The sequence below is a fragment of the Somniosus microcephalus genome, unplaced genomic scaffold (genome assembly GCF_052327205.1).
Source record: "Somniosus microcephalus isolate GS21.2 unplaced genomic scaffold, FLI_Smic_1.0 scaffold58, whole genome shotgun sequence".
Taxonomy (NCBI): domain Eukaryota; kingdom Metazoa; phylum Chordata; class Chondrichthyes; order Squaliformes; family Somniosidae; genus Somniosus; species Somniosus microcephalus.
In genome coordinates, this window is record NW_028225245.1 from 695,597 (window position 1) to 713,604 (window position 18,008).

The 18,008-nt window shown below is 49.5% G+C and overlaps 4 protein-coding genes across 4 annotated transcripts in view; all 4 read left to right on the forward strand.

Annotated features, from left to right (window-relative positions):
• LOC147083625 (uncharacterized) overlaps nucleotides 1-17,805 on the forward strand; it is a 33,930-nt gene extending 16,125 nt beyond the window's left edge. The window contains exon 3 of the mRNA XM_085980163.1: nucleotides 16,718-17,805. Within this exon, the coding sequence (XP_085836289.1) occupies nucleotides 16,718-17,636 (919 nt within the window). The 3' untranslated portion in view covers nucleotides 17,637-17,805. The remainder of the gene's footprint in view (nucleotides 1-16,717) is intronic.
• On the forward strand, nucleotides 596-1,582 carry LOC147083626 (histone H1-like). Its single transcript, XM_085980167.1, has one exon. It carries the CDS (start codon nucleotides 705-707, stop codon nucleotides 1,419-1,421), a length of 717 nt encoding a protein of 238 aa, XP_085836293.1. The 5' UTR covers nucleotides 596-704; the 3' UTR covers nucleotides 1,422-1,582.
• LOC147083627 (histone H2B-like) lies at nucleotides 3,305-3,828 on the forward strand. Its single transcript, XM_085980168.1, has one exon. The coding sequence runs from the start codon at nucleotides 3,408-3,410 to the stop codon at nucleotides 3,780-3,782; it is 375 nt and encodes a 124-aa protein (XP_085836294.1). The 5' UTR covers nucleotides 3,305-3,407; the 3' UTR covers nucleotides 3,783-3,828.
• On the forward strand, nucleotides 4,704-7,899 carry LOC147083628 (histone H2A type 2-C-like). The gene is made up of 2 exons (XM_085980161.1): nucleotides 4,704-5,521; nucleotides 7,735-7,899. Exon 1 carries the CDS (start codon nucleotides 4,710-4,712, stop codon nucleotides 5,217-5,219), a length of 510 nt encoding a protein of 169 aa, XP_085836287.1. The 5' UTR covers nucleotides 4,704-4,709; the 3' UTR covers nucleotides 5,220-5,521; nucleotides 7,735-7,899.
• Nucleotides 17,806-18,008: the final 203 nt, after the last annotated feature.

The following is an 18,008-nucleotide window of genomic DNA, read 5'->3' on the forward strand; positions in this document are numbered from 1 at the left end:
GTGAGGAGCGCCGGCCTCAAGAGTGTTTAACACTGACTGAGCTGGGAAACTCCAACTAACCCCGAGAATCGGCAGCACAGGCCGAGCGGAGAGGAAAACCTGTCCTGTGAACTGTAAATCTGGGAACAGATTGTGCTGTGAATGAGCAGAGTGAACATTGTGTCAGCGAGAGTATGTTAAAGGGGCGGGCGGGTTAGACTAATGTCACTGTGTTTGTGTGCCCGCTCTCATCGCCGGATTTCAGAGACCCTCTTGTGTAAAATTCAAAGATTTCCCTGTCATAGGATCGCCCTGCTCCCCCCTGATGTGGGAATTAAATGTGAAGTTTTAGTTGATTTCAAATTTCAGTCGAAAAACAGTGAACATGTCCGCGATCGGGTGAGAGAGCGCGATCAGTGCAGCAAAGAAACGGTTTTAAATCGAAATTGCTGTCTTGAATTCTGATGAAACTTTCTCGACAGCAAACATCCCGGTCTTCGAGACAGAAAGAGACCAATCTGGGAATGTGGAGTGCCCGAGTTTAATTGTAATCGGAGAGTTAATGAGGAGAGAGAAACAGAGAGAGGCTGGAGGGGCCGGGAGCTGACAGCAGGGTGTCTCCACCCCGTCCGCTCGCTGCCTTTAAGTTGCTCTGTGCCGCCGCCTCTCGTTTCATTTCTGACCCAGCTCTGACTGTCAGAGAGATTTTCTACAGAGTCGCCGACATGACCGAGACTGCAGCCGCCAAAATGGCTCCTCCTGCTGCCGCCGCTCAAACCAAGGCTCCCAGCAAGAAGAAGAAGGCGGCTCCCCACTCCAAGCCAGCCGGTCCCACGTTGGGCGAACAGAAACTCAAGGTTGTGGCGAGTGGCAGCGATCGCAAGGGGATGTCCCTGGTTGCGATAAAGAAGGCTCTGGCTGCCAACGGCGTCGACGTGCTGAAGCTCCGGTCCCAGATCAGGTTAAGTATCAAGATGAAAGTGGGAAACGGCTCCCTTGAGCAGAACAAGGGCACGGGCGCCACGGGTTCCTTCAGGCTTGCTAAGAAGGAATCCCAGCGGAAAGAGGGAAAGAAGGTGAAGAAACCAGCAGCCAAGAAATCTGCAGTAAAGAAACCGGCAGCCAAGAAATCTCCAGCCAAGAAACCAGCAGCCAAGAAATCTCCAGCCAAGAAACCAGCAGCCAAGAAATCTCCAGCCAAGAAACCAGCAGCCAAGAAATCTCCAGCCAAGAAACCAGCAGCCAAGAAAACAATCACCAAGAAGGCAGCAACGTCTAAAAAGACAGCGAAAGCGGCGGCTGGGAAGAAGGTGGTGGTGAAGAAGCCCAAGAGCCCCAAGAAGGCCACAGGCAGAAAGGTGAAGGCGGCCAAGAAGGTGGAAAAACCCAAGGCCAAGCCCAAATCAGCAAAGTCTCAGAAAGCAGCGAGCAAAAGAAAATAAAAAGGACAACTGTAGTGTATGTACCTTTAAGAGGAACTATGTTTTTGAAGCCCCTGTATACTGTAGTACCAGTAGTAACCACTCGGGTATATAAGCCTGTATAGCGTCTTGTGTAGTTAGTTCACCTCCAGACTTTGTTCAGTAAACACTTTTTAAATCAACTCCTGCATTCCGTGTCTCCATTAACACATGGATCTAACAACAACTTGTAAACATCTGAACCCAAAGGCTCTTCTCAGAGCCACCCATGTCTTTCCAAAAAGAGGTGATTGCGGAATCATATGATCCTTGTCCCGGGGCCGGGCTCAGATTCCAGATTGAAATCATTTCAAATGAACCCCGGCTCCCTGGTGACTCGCTGATTTTCGCTGCACCCACCCCTCCCCCAGTGTCTGCAATAAAACAGAGAGAGAATGGGATGTCCGGGCCTCACTCTAACTGGGGGGGTGTTCGACTCCAGTCTCAGTTCATGGTCATTTTCAGTTCACAGGTTCAGGGTGAAAGTCTCTGTGAGACGCTGACACTGGCGGAGATACCCCACATCACAACTCGAACCCCAACACATGAGATTCTCCAAATCAACTGGAATAAGGTGTTTGTAAACTGCTGAACCCGTCTGTGAGGGGAAGTGTGGGGAGATGGAATAAGGTCAGAGATTGACATGGAAGGAGACGGGTCGACTTGTGATCGAAGGGACTGTATATAGGCGGGAATATTACCGATTGTTAATTGTAACAGGATCTTACTTAAAATATTCTGGTTTCAGGGAACCCTTGAATATGAAGCCCGAGTCTGTAAGGGTTTGTGCGGCGCGCTGTGTTTCGGTTCTACTGTCAATAAACGGTTTGAAATTGGCGGTTGCAGATAGCTGGAGGTGGATAATTGATTTACAAATAGATTCAGTCCCACACTCTGATACAGTAGCAGATACTAGCAGAAATGGAATTAATTTCAAACTAACATCAAGTGCCAGAGTCTGATAGATGCAGTAAGAATCCCACTTTCATAAACCGAGTAAGTAGCAGATACATGCGGAATTCTTCGGTGAAAGACAGTACGAGAGACTGACAGATTCAGCACTAATATGACACTAACATGCAGTCCCAGAGACTGACAAATACAGAATGAAACTCACACTCAGTACCAGGGACTGACATCTTAGACTTGCACAACATCCCAGTGAATGACAGATACGGAATGAATCCCACACTACACTCAGTACCAGAGACTGACAGATCCAGAATTAATCTTAGACATGCACACCATCCCAGTGAATGACAGATACAGAATGAATCTCAAACTCGCACATCCCAGTGACAGACAGATACAAAATTAATGTCACACACACATACACTACCAGAGAATGACAGATTCTGAATGAATTCCAACACTGACACACGGTACCAGAGTCTGACGGATACAGATGGAGTCCCACCCTAACACATGGTATCAGTGACGGACAGGAAATGAATGGATCCCACACGCACATACTGTAACAGAGACTGAGATTGGTAATGATTCCAACACTTACATAAATCACCAGAGACTGAATAATACAGAACTATTCCAATACACACACTCACAGTACTAGAGACGGGCAGATACTGAACTAAAGTGGTGGAGACCACACTGCAAGACATGAATATAGTGCACTGGTTGGAGGAAGTACATCTAAATTGCTGTCTCGTCCGGAAGAAGTGCTTGGGACCCCAGATAATGGTCTGGGAATTGGTGCATGGATATATGCTCTTGCAATTACCTTTCTGACTACAGGGGGCGTGCTGGTGACAAAATCTCAATCTGATTGGATACATAAAGAAGCCAATCATAGAGATGCAGAACAATGGAATTTGACATCACTCTTCAGCAGCCAATCACAACCATTGCCTTCACCCATCCCTCATTAGCATAGGACTGTGGGGCTGCCTATATATTCCGAGCCCGGCGCGGGTTTGCGTCGTTTTGTGTCTGAAATCGAGTTTGAGAATGGCTGATGAAAAGAAACCAGTTGCCAAGAAGGGCGCCAAGAAAACCGTCAGTAAACCGGCAGCGAAGGGCGGCAAGAAGCGCAGAAAGTCGAGGAAGGAGAGTTACTCCATCTACATCTACAAAGTGATGAAGCAGGTTCACCCCGACACCGGCATCTCCTCCAAGGCCATGGGCATCATGAACTCATTTGTGAATGAGATTTTTGAGCGCATCGCGGGTGAGGTTTCCCGCCTGGCCCATTACAACAAGCGGCACACCATCAGCTCCCGGGAGATCCAGACCGCCGTGCGCCTGCTGCTGCCCGGGGAGCTGGCCAAGCACACCGTGTCGGAAGGGACAAAGGCGGTGACCAAATACACCAGCTCCAAGTAAAACTCCACGCTGTCCTGAAAGAACAAACCCAAAACACAACGGCTCTTTTAAGAGCTACCCACAATCTCTCTGAAAGAGCTACACAAACTCATCTCTCTTTAGACACAATTTACTGTAATTATTTCCGTAACAAGTGTGTTTGAGAACGTTTGAAGTTCCAGCCGTAGATTTAGTTTTGAATTCTCAGATAAGCACTTTCACTGCCTGGATCGACCTTAGCGTCGCCGTTGTATTTCCCGTCCAGTAAAGTACAAACACGGTCCCTGATCGCTCTTTCCCTTTGATCTCAGACCCATTCACTTGCAGCGCCTTCCGACAAATTAAAAGCTTGTTTTCGAGATGAGACTCTGATTTCAGTCACCTCAATCTCTGCAAAAACATTTTCATTTTTTTCAATGCCAGTTGGGAGTCAATCCTTTTATTAACCCGAGACTTCCTGCAGTGTAACAACCCAGAATGGGGTTTCTTAGAGACCAGAACGCGGTCAGTTTGAACACTCTGTCCCTCTTCTCTTCTCACAGCAGGACTCCCAGATCTGGTTTCACTCCCGCAGCAGCGCCTGCGCAAAGGATCACTCGATAATCTGAATCCTCACTTTTACAGAGATTGAGCTGGAATGTGTCCCGTTACAGAATCAATGGGGATTTAATCCCACCCGTTAAAGTTCGCTATTGAACCCGGAATTAATCCTGATTGTAACAGCCTGGAATTTGCATGGGAGAGATGGAAGAAGACAAAAGGAATAAAAAATTGTCCGGAAATCTTTGGCTAATAGTTAATTTATTAACTTAATTCGCTGGGTTAGGAAAATATTGGTGGGGTTTTTGAAATTAAAAATCGTTGGCGGTCTGACTGTTGAGGACAGTTATTTCCACACACTTGCCATTGGCGGAAAAACAGACTGTGATTGGTCACCGGAAAACACCAATGGAATTCACCACAGAGCGACCAATCACAAGTTTGCTGTCTGCATTCCTCCAGAAGGTAGAAGGGCGGCAGATGTGGGCGGAGTTTATCATTATTTCTTTCAACGAGTGGATTTTGGAAATGTCTGGAAGAGGAAAAACCAGCGGTAAAGCTCGGGCCAAGGCCAAATCCCGCTCATCCCGGGCCGGACTGCAGTTCCCTGTGGGCCGTGTTCACAGGCTCCTGCGAAAGGGCAACTACGCTGAACGTGTGGGTGCCGGAGCTCTGGTCTACATGGCTGCTGTGCTCGAGTATCTGACCGCTGAAATCCTGGAGCTGGCCGGCAACGCGGCCCACGACAACAAGAAGACCCGCATCATCCCCAGACACCTGCAGCTGGCCATCCGCAACGACAAGGAGCTCAACAAGCTGCTGGGAAAGGTGACCATTGCTCAGGGCGGGGTACTGCCTAATATCCAGGCGGTGCTGCTTCCCAAGAAAACCAGCACTGCCAGCTCCAAGAGCAAGTAAAGTGGACAAGATTCAATCTAATAACCCAAAGGCTCTTTTCAGAGCCACCCACTGTATCTGTGAAAGGGCTGCTTACTATTTAGCCATTTTCGGTAAACTGTCTGTCCAACATGTAGAAATCCAGATCCAGAAACACTGCAGCGGGCTTGCTGTGAGCGAATATTCAGATCAGTGATTCAATATAGATGAGGACTGGCTTCAGAGAAAAACAAAACACACGGAACCCTAACGTGAGCGCAGCACTCAATGAACACGTTGTTAGGAGAGCCGAATATGAACGGATGTTAAGAACCGAGTATAAAGTGAGTGAGCGGCTACCATTCCTTATTGGGACAATAATTCCATAGGGAGAACGATATACACCCTGACCCATACAAACATTCCCTTTTTATTTGGGAGACAGGATCTAACCAGAATTGCAGCTCTGGTTAATTTTTAAATACTTCAAATAGTAACTGAAGTTCCCACCTGTCCCTGCATTAAGAGCTGGTTTTAAAGGTGAGTATCAGACTTCAGGCACCTCGTTCTCTCTCTCGGATCCATCCCGGTATGTGGAGTTGGATCAATTCTCTCTCTCCCGCACAGTCGCAGTGACGCTCCCTTGCTCTCACTCCGGCGCAGGCGCAGTGCCGCTCCTTGCCCTCTCACGCAGGCGCAGTGCCGCTCCTTGCCCACTCACGCAGGCGCAGTGCCGCTCCTTGCCCTCTCACGCAGGCGCAGTGCCGCTCCTTGCCCTCACGCAGGCGCAGTGCCGCTCCTTGCGCTCCCACGCAGGCGCAGTGCCGCTCCTTGCCCTCCCACGCAGGCGCAGTGCCGCTCCCTTGCCTCTTTCTCTCGCGCAGGCGCAGTGCCGCTCCCTTGCCCGCAGGCGCAGGCGCAGTGCCGCTACCTTTCTCGCTCCCTCCGGCGCAGGCGCAGTGCCGCTCCCGTTCTCTCTCCCTTCGGCGCAGGCGCAGTGCCGCTCCCGTTCTCTCTCTCTCTCTCTCGCTCGCTCTCTCTCTCTCTCTCCCGCGCATGCGCAGTGCCGCTCCCTTTCTCTCTCTCTCTCCCGAGCAGGCGCAGTGCCGCTCCCCTGCTGATCCTGGGTTTGCTGTGTGCTGGGCCGGGCGGCGCCGGCCGTTCAGAAACAGGCTGGTTGCCCGGATTACAGGGCCCGCTCTGTGACTGAGGGAACTCGGCCCGACAGCGGCTGCTCAGCCCCGAGTTTAGATCACAGCGAGGGAGGCTCACAGGGTCACCGCTCCGGTTAGTAACTCCGCACAGAAAATGGCGCATTTCCGTCCAGAGCAGTGAGAATGGGGGAGTCTCAGGAAGCCGGAAATTCACAGTGAGTAAAATCTCCAAACTAAACACACAACCCCGCAACTGGGGATCTGAGGAAAATCTCCAAACTAAACACACAGCCCCGCAACTGGGGATCTGAGGAAAATCTCCAAACTAAACACACAGCCCCGCAACTGGGGATCTGAGCAAAATCTCCAAACTGAACACACAGCCCGGCAACTGGGGATCTGAGCAAAATCTCCAAACTGAACCCACAGCCCGGCAACTGGGGATCTGAGGAAAATCTCCAAACTAAACACACAGCCCGGCAACTGGGGATCTGAGCAAAATCTCCAAACTGAACACACAGCCCGGCAACTGGGGATCTGAGCAAAATCTCCAAACTAAACACACAGCCCCGCAACTGGGGGTCTGAGGAAAATCTCCAAACTAAACACACAGCCCCGCAACTGGGGATCTGAGGAAAATCTCCAAACTAAACACACAACCCCGCAACTGGGGATCTGAGAAAAATCTCCAAACTAAACACACAGCCCTGCAACTGGGGATCTGAGGAAAATCTCCAAACTAAACACACAGCCCCGCAACTGGGGATCTGAGCAAAATCTCCAAACTGAACACACAGCCCGGCAACTGGGGATCTGAGCAAAATCTCCAAACTAAACACACAGCCCCGCAACTGGGGGTCTGAGGAAAATCTCCAAACTAAACACACAGCCCCGCAACTGGGGATCTGAGGAAAATCTCCAAACTAAACACACAGCCCCGCAACTGGGGATCTGAGGAAAATCTCCAAACTAAACACACAGCCCCGCAACTGGGGATCTGAGGAAAATCTCCAAACTAAACACACAGCCCCGCAACTGGGGATCTGAGGAAAATCTCCAAACTAAACACACAACCCCGCAACTGGGGATCTGAGGAAAATCTCCAAACTAAACACACAGCCCCGCAACTGGGGATCTGAGGAAAATCTCCAAACTAAACACACAGCCCCGCAACTGGGGATCTGAGGAAAATCTCCAAACTAAACACACAGCCCGGCAACTGGGGATCTGAGCAAAATCTCCAAACTGAACACACAGCCCCGCAACTGGGGATCTGAGGAAAGGCACAAAATCAAACAAATACTCGGCCTTGAAATTGAATTATTAGTAAGCAGATTGCAAGTCTACATTATATTATTTCACGCTTTCAATATTGTTCTTATTTTCTGCTTTGCCACAATTAGATGTCCCGGTGAGAGATGGTGTGATTGAGGAAGGTGCTCAGCTCGAAGTAAACAGGGATTGTAGACTGAGGAACGACAGCAGGTGAACCAGCACAGGATTGTGAGAGCACCAACCGGAGAGAACCCTTCCGATTCAAAGAGCTTCCAGAGATCGACTGTGGAACAAGGTAAGAGAAAGTCCCATTGACTCAGATACACACTGGTCCTGGAGATGGACTGGGGAGAAAGGTCAGAGAGGGACCTATTGACTCAGATACACTCTGGTCCTGGAGATGGACTGGGGAGAAAGGTCTGAGAGAGTCCCATTGACTCAGATACACACTGGTCCTGGAGATGGACTGGGGAGAAAGGTCAGAGATTCCCATTGACTCAGATACACACTGGTCCTGGAGATGGAATTGGGAGAAAGGTCAGAGAGAGTCCCATTGACTCAGATACACACTGGTCCTGGAGATGGACTGGGCAGAAGGTCAGCGAGAGTCCCATTGACTCAGATACACACTGGTCCTGGAGATGGACTGGGGAGAAAGGTCAGAGAGAGTCCCAATGACTCAGATACACACTGGTCCTGGAGATGGACCGGGGAGAAAGGTCAGAGAGAGTCCCATTGACTCAGATACACACTGGTCCTGGAGATGGACGCTCCCGCACTCGCCCCCTGACCCTCCCGCACTCGCCCCCTGACCCTCCCGCACTCGCCCCCTGACCCTCCCGCACTCGCCCTGATGGGGCTCTTCTCAAGTACACCATGCGGTGCAATAAAACACCCCCAGAATCAAGGCCCTGCTCCTGGGGAAGGTGATCAGGCCCCAGGAACCAGTACAAGTGAATAAAGTCAGGGTCAAGGCCCTGCTCCTGGGGAAGGTGATCAGGCCCCAGGAACCAGTACAAGTGAAGCGACTCCTTCTGCCGGAGACTTATTAAACGTGAATACGCCAAGAGTTGACCAAAAATCAGGTTAGTAATATTAATCAAGGAGTCAATTTCTGCTATAAGGAGGGATGATACCTTAGCAGGTTCCTCTAATGAGGCCATATGGGTAGAACTTAAAAACAAAAAGGGGGCAAGCACTTTGCTGGGCGTGTACTATAGGCCCCCATACAGTAAGGGGGAGATAGAGGAACAGATATGTCGGCAAATCTCAGAGGTGTAGAAATAATAGGGTAGTAATTGTTGGGGATTTCAACTTCCCCAATATTAACTGGGATAGTCAGTGTGAAAGGCTTAGAGGGTGTGGAATTCTTAAAGTGCATCCAGGAGAGCTTTTTCAGCCAACATGTAGAAAGTCCTACAAGAGAGGGGCGGTACTGGACCTAATTCGAGGGAATGTAGCAGGGCACGTGGTAGAAGGGTTCGTAGGAGAGCATTTTGGTGACAGTGACCATAATTCGGTGAGATTTAAAGTAGTTATGGAAAAGGACAAAGATGGACCGGAAATAAAGGATCTAAATTGGGGGAAGGCCAATTTTTAATATGATAAGGCAGGATCTGGCCAAAGTGGACTGGGATCAACTACTTGTAGGAAAATCCACATCAGAGCAGTGGGAGTCTTTCAGAAAGGAAATAGAGAGAGTACAACGCCAACATGTTCCTGTAAAGGTCAAGGGTGGGACCAACAAGCCCAGGGAACCCTGGATGTCAAGGGACATACAAGAATGGATTAGGAAAAAAAGGGAGGCTTTTGGCAGGTACAAAGGACTAAAAACACTGGAAGCCCTAAAGGAGTATAGAAAGTGCAGGGGGGTACTTAAAAAAGAAATTAGGAGAACGAAGAGGGGTCATGAAAAAACACTGGCAGGCAAAATAAAGGAAAATCCCAAGGTGTTTTATTAGTATATTGAGGGCAAGAGGATAACCAGGGAAAGAGTAGAGCCCATTAGGGACCAAAGTGGCAATCTGTGTGTAGAGCCAGAAGATGAAGGTGAGGTTTTAAATTAATATTTTGCATCTGTGTTCACTATGGAGAAGGACGATGCAGGCATAGAAATCAGGCAAGGGGGATTGTGATATACTTGAACAAATTAGTATTGAGAGGGAGGAGGTACTAGTGGTTTTAGCAGGCTTAAAAGTGGATAAACCCCCAGGCCCAGACGAGATGTATCCCAGCCTGCTGTGTGAGGCAAGGGAGGAGATTGCAGGGGCTCTGACACAAATTTTCAGAACCTCTCTGACCACAGGGGAGGTGCCAGAGGACTGGAGAACAGCTAACGTAGTACCATTATTCAAGAAGGGTAGTAGTAGGGATAAACCAGGGAATTACAGGCCAGTGAGCCGAACATCAGTGGTAGGGAAATTATTGGAAAAAATTCTGAGGGACAGAATTAGTCTCCACTTGGAGAGGCAAGGATTAATCAAGGATAGTCAGCATGGCTTTGTCAGGGGGAGATAATGTCTAACCAATTTGACTGAATTTTTCAATGGGGGTGACTAGGTGTGTGGATGAGGGCAGTCCAGTTGATGTAGTCTACATGGACTTCAGTCAGGCTTTTGACAAAGTCCCACATGGGAGACTGGTCAAGAAGGTAAGAGCCCATGGGATCCAGGGCAATTTGGCACATTGGATCCAAAATTGGCTTAGTGGCAGGAGGCAGAGGGTGATGGTCGAAGGTTGTTTTTGTGACTGGAAGCCTGTGTCCACTGGTGTAACGTAGGGATCGGTGCTGGGTCCCTTGCTGTTTGTAGTGTACATTAAGGATTTAGATATGAATGTAGGAGGTATGATCAGTAAGTTCGCAGATGACATGAAAATTGGTGGAGTGGTAAATAGCGAGGAGGGAAGCCTCAGGCTACAGGAAAATATAGACGGGTTGGTTAGATGGGCAGCACAGTGGCAAATGGAATTTAACCCTGAAAAGTGTGAGGTGATGCATTTTGGGAGGACTAACAAGGGAATACACAATGAATGGTAGGACCCGAGGAAGGACAGAGGATCAGCGGGACCTTGGCGTGCATGTACACAGATCCCTGAGAGCAGCAGGACAGCTAGATAGGGTGGTTAAGAAGGCATATGGGATACTTGCCTTCATTAGCCGAGGCATAGAATATAAGAGCAGGGAGGTTATGATGGAGCTGTACAAAATGCTAGTTAGGCCACAGCTGGAATACTGTTTGCAGTTCTGGTCGCCACACTATAGGAAGGATGTGATTGCATTGGAGAGGGTGCAGAAGAGATTCACCAGGGTGTTACCTGGGCTGGAGCGCTTCAGCTATGAAGAGAGACTGGACAGGCTGGGGTTGTTTTCCTTAGAGCAGGGAAGGCTGAGGGGGGACCTGATTGAGGTGTACAAAATTATGAGGGGCATAGATAGGGTAGATAGAAAGGAACTTTTCCCCTTTTAGCAGAGGGGTCAATAACAAGGGGGCATAGATTCAAGGTAAGGGGCAGGAGGTTTAGAGGGGATTTGAGGAAAAACTTTTTAACCCAGAGGGTGGTTGGAATCTGGAACTCACTGCCTGAAAGGGTGGTAGAGGCAGGAACCCTCACAACATTCAAGAAGCATTTAGATGAGCACTTGAAACGCCATAGCATACAAGGCTACGGACCAAGTGCTGGAAAATGGGATTAGATTAGACAGGGCTTGATGGCAGGCACGGGCACGATGGGCCGAAGGGCCCCTTTCTGTGCTGTATAAATCTATGACTCTATGGTAGCACTCTTGCCTCTGAGGCGTAAGGTTGTGGGTTCAAGTCCCACTCCAGAGAATTGAGCGCAAAAATCCAGGCTGACACTCCAGTGCAGTACTGAGGCACTGTCAGAGGTGACGTCTTTCGGATGAGACATTAAACTGAGCCCCTGTCTGCTCTCTCAGGTGGATGTAAAAGATCCCATGGCACTATTTTGAGAAAGAAAGATTTGCATTTATATCGTGCTTTCATGACCAGCAGACGTCTTGAAGTGCTTTACAGCCAATGAAGTACGTTTGAGGTGTAATCACTGTTGCAATGTGGGAAAGAGCAGGGGAAATATCCCCGGTGTCCTAGCCAATGTTTATCCCTCAATCAATGGAACAAAAGGATAATAGCAAAATACTGCGGATGCTGGAAATCTGAAATAACAACAGGAAATGCTGGAAACACTCAGCAGGCCAGGCAACATCCGTAGAGAGAGAAACAGAGTTAACAAAAAGATAGATTATCTGGTCATTATCACATTGCTGTTTGTGGGAGCTTGCTGTGCGCTATTTGACTGCTGCATTTCCTACATTACAACAGTGACTACACTTCAAAAGTACTTCATTGGCTGTAAAGCACTTTGGGACGTCCGGTGGTGTTGAAAGGCGCTATAGAAACGCAAGTGTTTCTTTCTTCACTGGTCTCACCAGCGACCTCTTCTGGCTGATGGTTGATTGACAGCCGAGAGTCCGCGCATGCGCACAGGGAGCGGCGGTTTGGGCCGAGTGCGGCACAGTGACCCCTCCCGGTCACCAAGGGCAACAACCGCGCATGCCCAGAGGAGACCAGCCCCCTCCCCCATTCAGAGCTGCGCCTGCGCACTCGGATCCTGCCGGACGGAGTCGGCGCGGGACATTCCGGGGAAAGTCCTTGGTGTTGGGTCCAGAGTTGCGATTGGTGACGCAAAGTGAGTTTTCTCCGGTCCGATTGGGTGGAGATTCGTGCGGGGTGGGGGGGGGAGGGGTGGATCGGGAGAGAACAAAGAGAAATAGTAAAACCTGAGAGTCGGCGAGGCCCCGGACCAAGCGGCGTCAGTTGGACGGCGCACGTGACCTCGGGGACACGTGACCCAGCCCAGGGCCTGATTGACGGGAGCTTCCGACCAATAGGGAGCGAGCGGGGTGGGGCTGGAGGAGCGAGCTGGCGGCGGGTCCTCCAACCAGTCAGGGAGCCCGAGGGGCGGGCCTAGTGCCGGCTGATTGCCTGATCCGCAGGGCAGCGAGTTTCTCCAGTCCCTTGTTCAGGACCCGGGGCCAGGGGAGGCTGTGGGCCTTTATTCCCCTCATTGGACACAAGGCTCTTTGGCTCACAACACACTGGCTCAGGTTTTAATAGAGACTTTTTAAATTCATCAATAAAAGCAGATAAACCTCGTGCTTCTGTGGAACAAACTTTCTAATATTTTATAGAATCATAAAATGGTTACAGCACAGAAGGAGGCCATTCAGCCCGTCGAGCCCGTGCCGGCTCTCTGCAAGACCACTTCAGCGAGTCCCACTCCCCGCCCTTTCCCTGTAACCCTGCACATTTCTTTACTTCAGATACTTATCCAATTCCCTTTTGAAAGCGGTGATTGAATCTGCCTCCACCACCCTTTCAGGCAGTGCATTCCAGATCCTAACCACTCGCTGCGTAAAAAAGTTTTTCCTCATGTCGCCTTTGGTTCTTCTGCCAATCACCTTAAATCTGTGTCCTCTGGTTCTCGACCCTTCCGCCAATGGGAACAGTTTCCACTCTGTCCAGACCCATCATGATTTTGAACACCTCTATCAAATCTCCTCTCTACCTTCTCTGCTGTAAGGAGAACCACCCCAGCTTCTCGAGTCTATCCACATAACTGAAATCCCTCATCCCTTATCCCTGGAACCATTGTTGTAAATCTTTTCTGCACCCTCTCTGAGGCCTTCACATCCTTCCTAAAGTGCGGAGCCCAGAATTGGACACAATTCACCAGTTGAGGCCGAACAAGTGTTTTATAAAGGTTCATCATAACTTCCTTGCTTTTGGACTCTATGCCTCTATTTATAAAGCCCAGGATCCCAAAAGCTTTTTTAACCGCTTTCTCAACCTGCCCTGCCACTTTCAATGATTTGTGCACATATACCCCCAGGTCTCTCTGTTCATGCACACACTTTAGAATTGTACCCTTTAGTTTATATTGCCTCTCCTCGATCTTCCTACCAAAATGTATCACTTTGCACTTTTCTGCGTTAAATTTCATCTCCCACGTGTCCGCCCATTCCACCAGCCTGTCTATGTCTTCTTGAAATCTATCACTCTCCTCCTCACTGTTCACTATACTTCCACGTTTTCTGTCATCTGCAAATTTTGAAATTGTGCCCTGTACACCCAAGTCTAAGTCATTAATATATATCAAGTAAAGCAGTGGTCCTAGTGCCGACCCCTGGGGAACACCACTGTATACCTTCCTCCAGTCCGAAAAACAACCATTCACCACTACTCTCTGTTTTCTGTCACTTTGCCAATTTTGTATCCATGTTGCCACTGTCCCTTTTATTCCATGGGCTTCAACTTTGCTGGCAAGCCTATTATGTGGCACTTGTCGAACGCCTTTTGGAAAACCATGTACACCACGTTAACCGCATTGCCCTCATCAACCCTCTCTGTTACCTCATCAAAAAACTAAATCAGAATCAGAGCGGCCGGGCCCGGCAGACGTGCGGACAGAGCCCCGGCACCAGGAAACCCAGGGTGCAGTGCCTCCCCCATCCGAGCCGCCGCTTCCCGGTTTCTTCAGCCGGTTCCACTGAGTCCGAATTGGGAAAAGGACAGGAGCCAGGCTCCCAGAATGGCCCGCGGCCCCGGGGAGCATGCGCACTCTCAGCGGGGAAATCAGCGCATTGGATAGAGCGGTTTCTGGGGCGCGGGGAATTGTGGGTGCTGCGGCCGCCATTAGTCAGCGGCTGTCGGGAAGACTTTTATTGCAGGCTGACGGAAGGTAGGTCCCTGGCTGCATATGTAGGTCTTTTTGTTGCTTCATTGTTGAGGATGTAACTAGTAAAATAGATAAGGGAGAACCAGTGGATGTTGTGTATTTGGACTTTCAGAAGGCTTTCGATAAGGTCCCGCATAAGAGATTAGCATGTAAAGTTAAGGCACATGGGATTGGGGGCAAGGTATTGACTTGGATAGAGAACTGGTTGGCAGACAGAAAGCAAAGAGTTGGAATAAATGGGTCTTTTTCCGAGTGGCAGGCAGTTACTAGTGGGATACCGCAGGGATTGGTCCTTGGACCCCAGCTATTCACAATATATATTTATGATCTAGATAAGTGAACTAGATGTAATATCTCCAAATTTGCAGATGACACAAAGCTGGGTGGGCGTGTGTGCTGTGAGGAGGATGCCGAGAAACTACAGGATGATTTGGACAGGTTGGGTGATTGGGCAGAAGCATAGCAGATGCAATATAACGTGGATAAATGTGAGGTTATCCACATTGGTGGCCAAAACAGGAAGGCAGGTTCTTATCTGAATGGCAATAGATTGGGAGAAGGGGAAGTGCAACGAGACCTGGGTGTCCTTGTGCACCTGTCGCTGAAGGTAAGCATGCAGGTGCAGTAGGTGGTTAAGAAGGCAAATGGTATGTTGGCCTTCATAGTGAGAGGGTTCGAGTACAGGAACAAGGATGTCTTGCTGCAGTTGTACAGGGCCTTGGTAAGACCACATCTTGAGTATTGTGTGCAGTTTTGGTCGCCTTATCTGAGGAAGGATGTTCTTGCCGTGGAAGGAGTTCAGCGAAGATTCACCAGGCTGATACCTGGGATGGGAGGAATGACGTATGAGGAGAGATTGGGACGATTGGGCTTGTACTCGCTGGAGTTTAGAAGAATGAGAGGGGATCTCATTGAAACTTATAAAATTCTGACAGGACTGGACAGACTAGATGCAGGAAGGATGTTCCCGATGGTCGGGGAGTCCAGAACCAGGGGTCACAGTCTAAGGATAAGGGGTAGGCCATTTAGGACAGAAATGAGGAGGAATTTCTTCACCCAGAGAGTGATGAACCTGTGGAATTCTCTACCACAGAAGGCAGTAGAGGCCAATACATTAAATATAGTCAAGAAGGAGTTGGATATATTTCTTAAGGCTAAAGGGATCAAGGGGTATGGGGAGAAAACAGGGACTGGGTACTGAATTTTGATGATCAGCCATGATCGCATTGCATGGCGGAGCAGGCTAGAGGGGCCGAATGGCCTACTCCTGCTCCTATCTTCTATGTTTGTATGTTTCTATGCTTCAGTTTGAGATGGAGGAGAAGCTGCTGGGTTTAACCCCCAGTACTTCTGAGCCCAGGAGGACCCAACAATTTCCAATGTGAGACTGTCAAGGGAGGTGGATTCTAGGGGAGATCAGGTTGTTACACAGACACTGTCCGTACAATGTAAAAGAGTATTGTTTTAGGAACAAGTATTTCTGTAGAGGCTTTTAATCCAGTTTACATCGACAGATTTGTTTTAATTCATTCTTGGGATGTGGGCGTAGCTCGCAAGAGCAGCAAATATTGCCAATCCCCAGTTGCCCATTGAGAAGGGGGTGATGAGTCGCCTTCTTGAACTACTGCAGTCCGTGTGGTGAAGGTATTCCCACAAAGTTGTTCGGTAAGGAGTTCCAGGATTATGATCCAGCAACGATGAATATATCTGAGTCAGGATGATGTGTGACTTGGAGGGGAACTTGGATGTGATGGTGCTCCCATGCAACAGCTGCCCTTGTCTTTCTAGGTGGAGGTTGCGGGTTTTGGAGGTTCTATCAAAGTTCTGGTCGAGTTGCAGATGTATAAAGTTCCTTTCCTTCGCCCCCTCCCACTCCCACCTCTCTCTCTCTCTCTCTCTCCTCCCATAGAGGCCAGAGTCTTGTGTAGGCCCAGACCAGGTGGTGGATTCCCTTCCCTGAAGGACATTAGTGAACCAGTTGGGTTTTTATGACAATCCGGCAGCTTTCATGGTCACTTTTTCTAGTGCCGGCCCCACAATTGACCAGATTCATTGAGCTCAATTTCACAACCTGCCTTTGCTTTCTTGTGGGTTGTCTCTCATGCTCCCTGTTTTAAATTAATTTTACAGGGCACTGGAAGGGGAAGATTTACAGATGGTAAGCTCAGACCAAACATCACATCAAGATCTGACAGTCACTCGACTCATCGGATCTGAATATCACCGGCCTCTGAACATGGAAGCAAAAAGCACCGTTCACAGCGGGGAGAAACTGTACACGTGTTCTGTGTGTGGACGAGGCTTCAGCCGATCTTCTGGCCTATCGAGACACAAGCGTATTCACACTGGGGAGAGGCCGTTCACCTGCTTTGAGTGTGGGAAGGGATTCACTGAGTCATCTGACCTTCAGACACACCAGCGTGTTCACACCGGGGAGAGGCCGTTCACCTGCTCTGAGTGTGGGAAGGGATTCACTAATTCATCTCACCTACTGAGACACCAGCGTGTTCACACTGGGGCGAGGCCGTTCACCTGCTATGAGTGTGGAAAGGGATTCACTAATTCATCTCACCTGCTGACACACCAGCGAGTTCACACTGGGGAGAGGCCGTTCACCTGCCCTGTGTGTGGGAAGGGATTCACTCTGTCATCCAAACTGCTGACACACCAGCGAGTTCACACTGGGGAGAGGCCGTTCGCCTGCCCTGTGTGTGGGAAGGGATTCACCGAGTCATCCAGCCTGCTGAATCACCAGCGAGTTCACACTGATGAGAGACCATTTAAATGCTCGGACTGTGGGAAGTGCTATAAAACTTCCTGGGATCTGACATACCATCAAAATGTTCACACTGTGGAGAGGCCGTTCAGGTGCTCTCACTGCGGGACTGGGTTCAGGCGATCATCTGAGCTCACTGTACACCAGCGCACTCACACTGGGGAGAGGATGTTCACCTGCTCCGTGTGTGGGAAGGGATTCACTCAATCATCCGACCTGCTGAGACACCAGCGAGTTCACACTGGGGAGAGGCCGTTCACCTGCTCCGTGTGTGGGAAGGGATACACTCGCTCATCCCACCTGCTAAGACACCAGCGAATTCACTCTGATGAGAGACCATTTAAATGCTTGGACTGTGGGAAATGCTATAAAAGTTCCGGGGAACTGACATACCATCAAAGTGTTCACACTGTGGAGAAGCCGTTCACCTGCTCCGTGTGTGGGAAGGGATTCACTCGCTCGTCCCACCTGCTGAGACACCAGCGAGTTCACGTGTGACTGCAGCGGTTGGATTCTATTGTTTTTGCTGCTGTTAATCACATCCAGGACTGAACCATGTTCATTCTGACAGTTGGGGTTTGTTTCTGCTGATGTTAATAACTCCTGTAACTGGGCTGGAGTTTAATATTCTGGATAGGTGTCAAATAAATCAGCTTTGCTTTAAACACATTGCTGTAGATTTTTGTCTTTCCCACCTGAGTGTTTAGCATCACCTGGCTGGAGCTCAGAAAGGACAAACTGGGGGAGGATCGTACGGTGGGAACAGAACTCCAGCCTGGACACAGTCCTTCAGGGCCACACTGAGAGGGGCAAACGGCACTTTGGTCTTTCTCATCTCTCTTCACTGACAGCAAAGTCCCCATGAGGGTT

What these genes read in the sequence shown, in the direction of transcription:
- LOC147083627 (XM_085980168.1), top strand. Translation starts at nt 3,408, where the DNA reads ATGGCTGATGAAAAGAAACCAGTTGCCAAGAAGGGCGCCAAGAAAACC.
- LOC147083628 (XM_085980161.1), top strand. Translation starts at nt 4,710, where the DNA reads ATGGAATTCACCACAGAGCGACCAATCACAAGTTTGCTGTCTGCATTC.
- LOC147083626 (XM_085980167.1), top strand. Translation starts at nt 705, where the DNA reads ATGACCGAGACTGCAGCCGCCAAAATGGCTCCTCCTGCTGCCGCCGCT.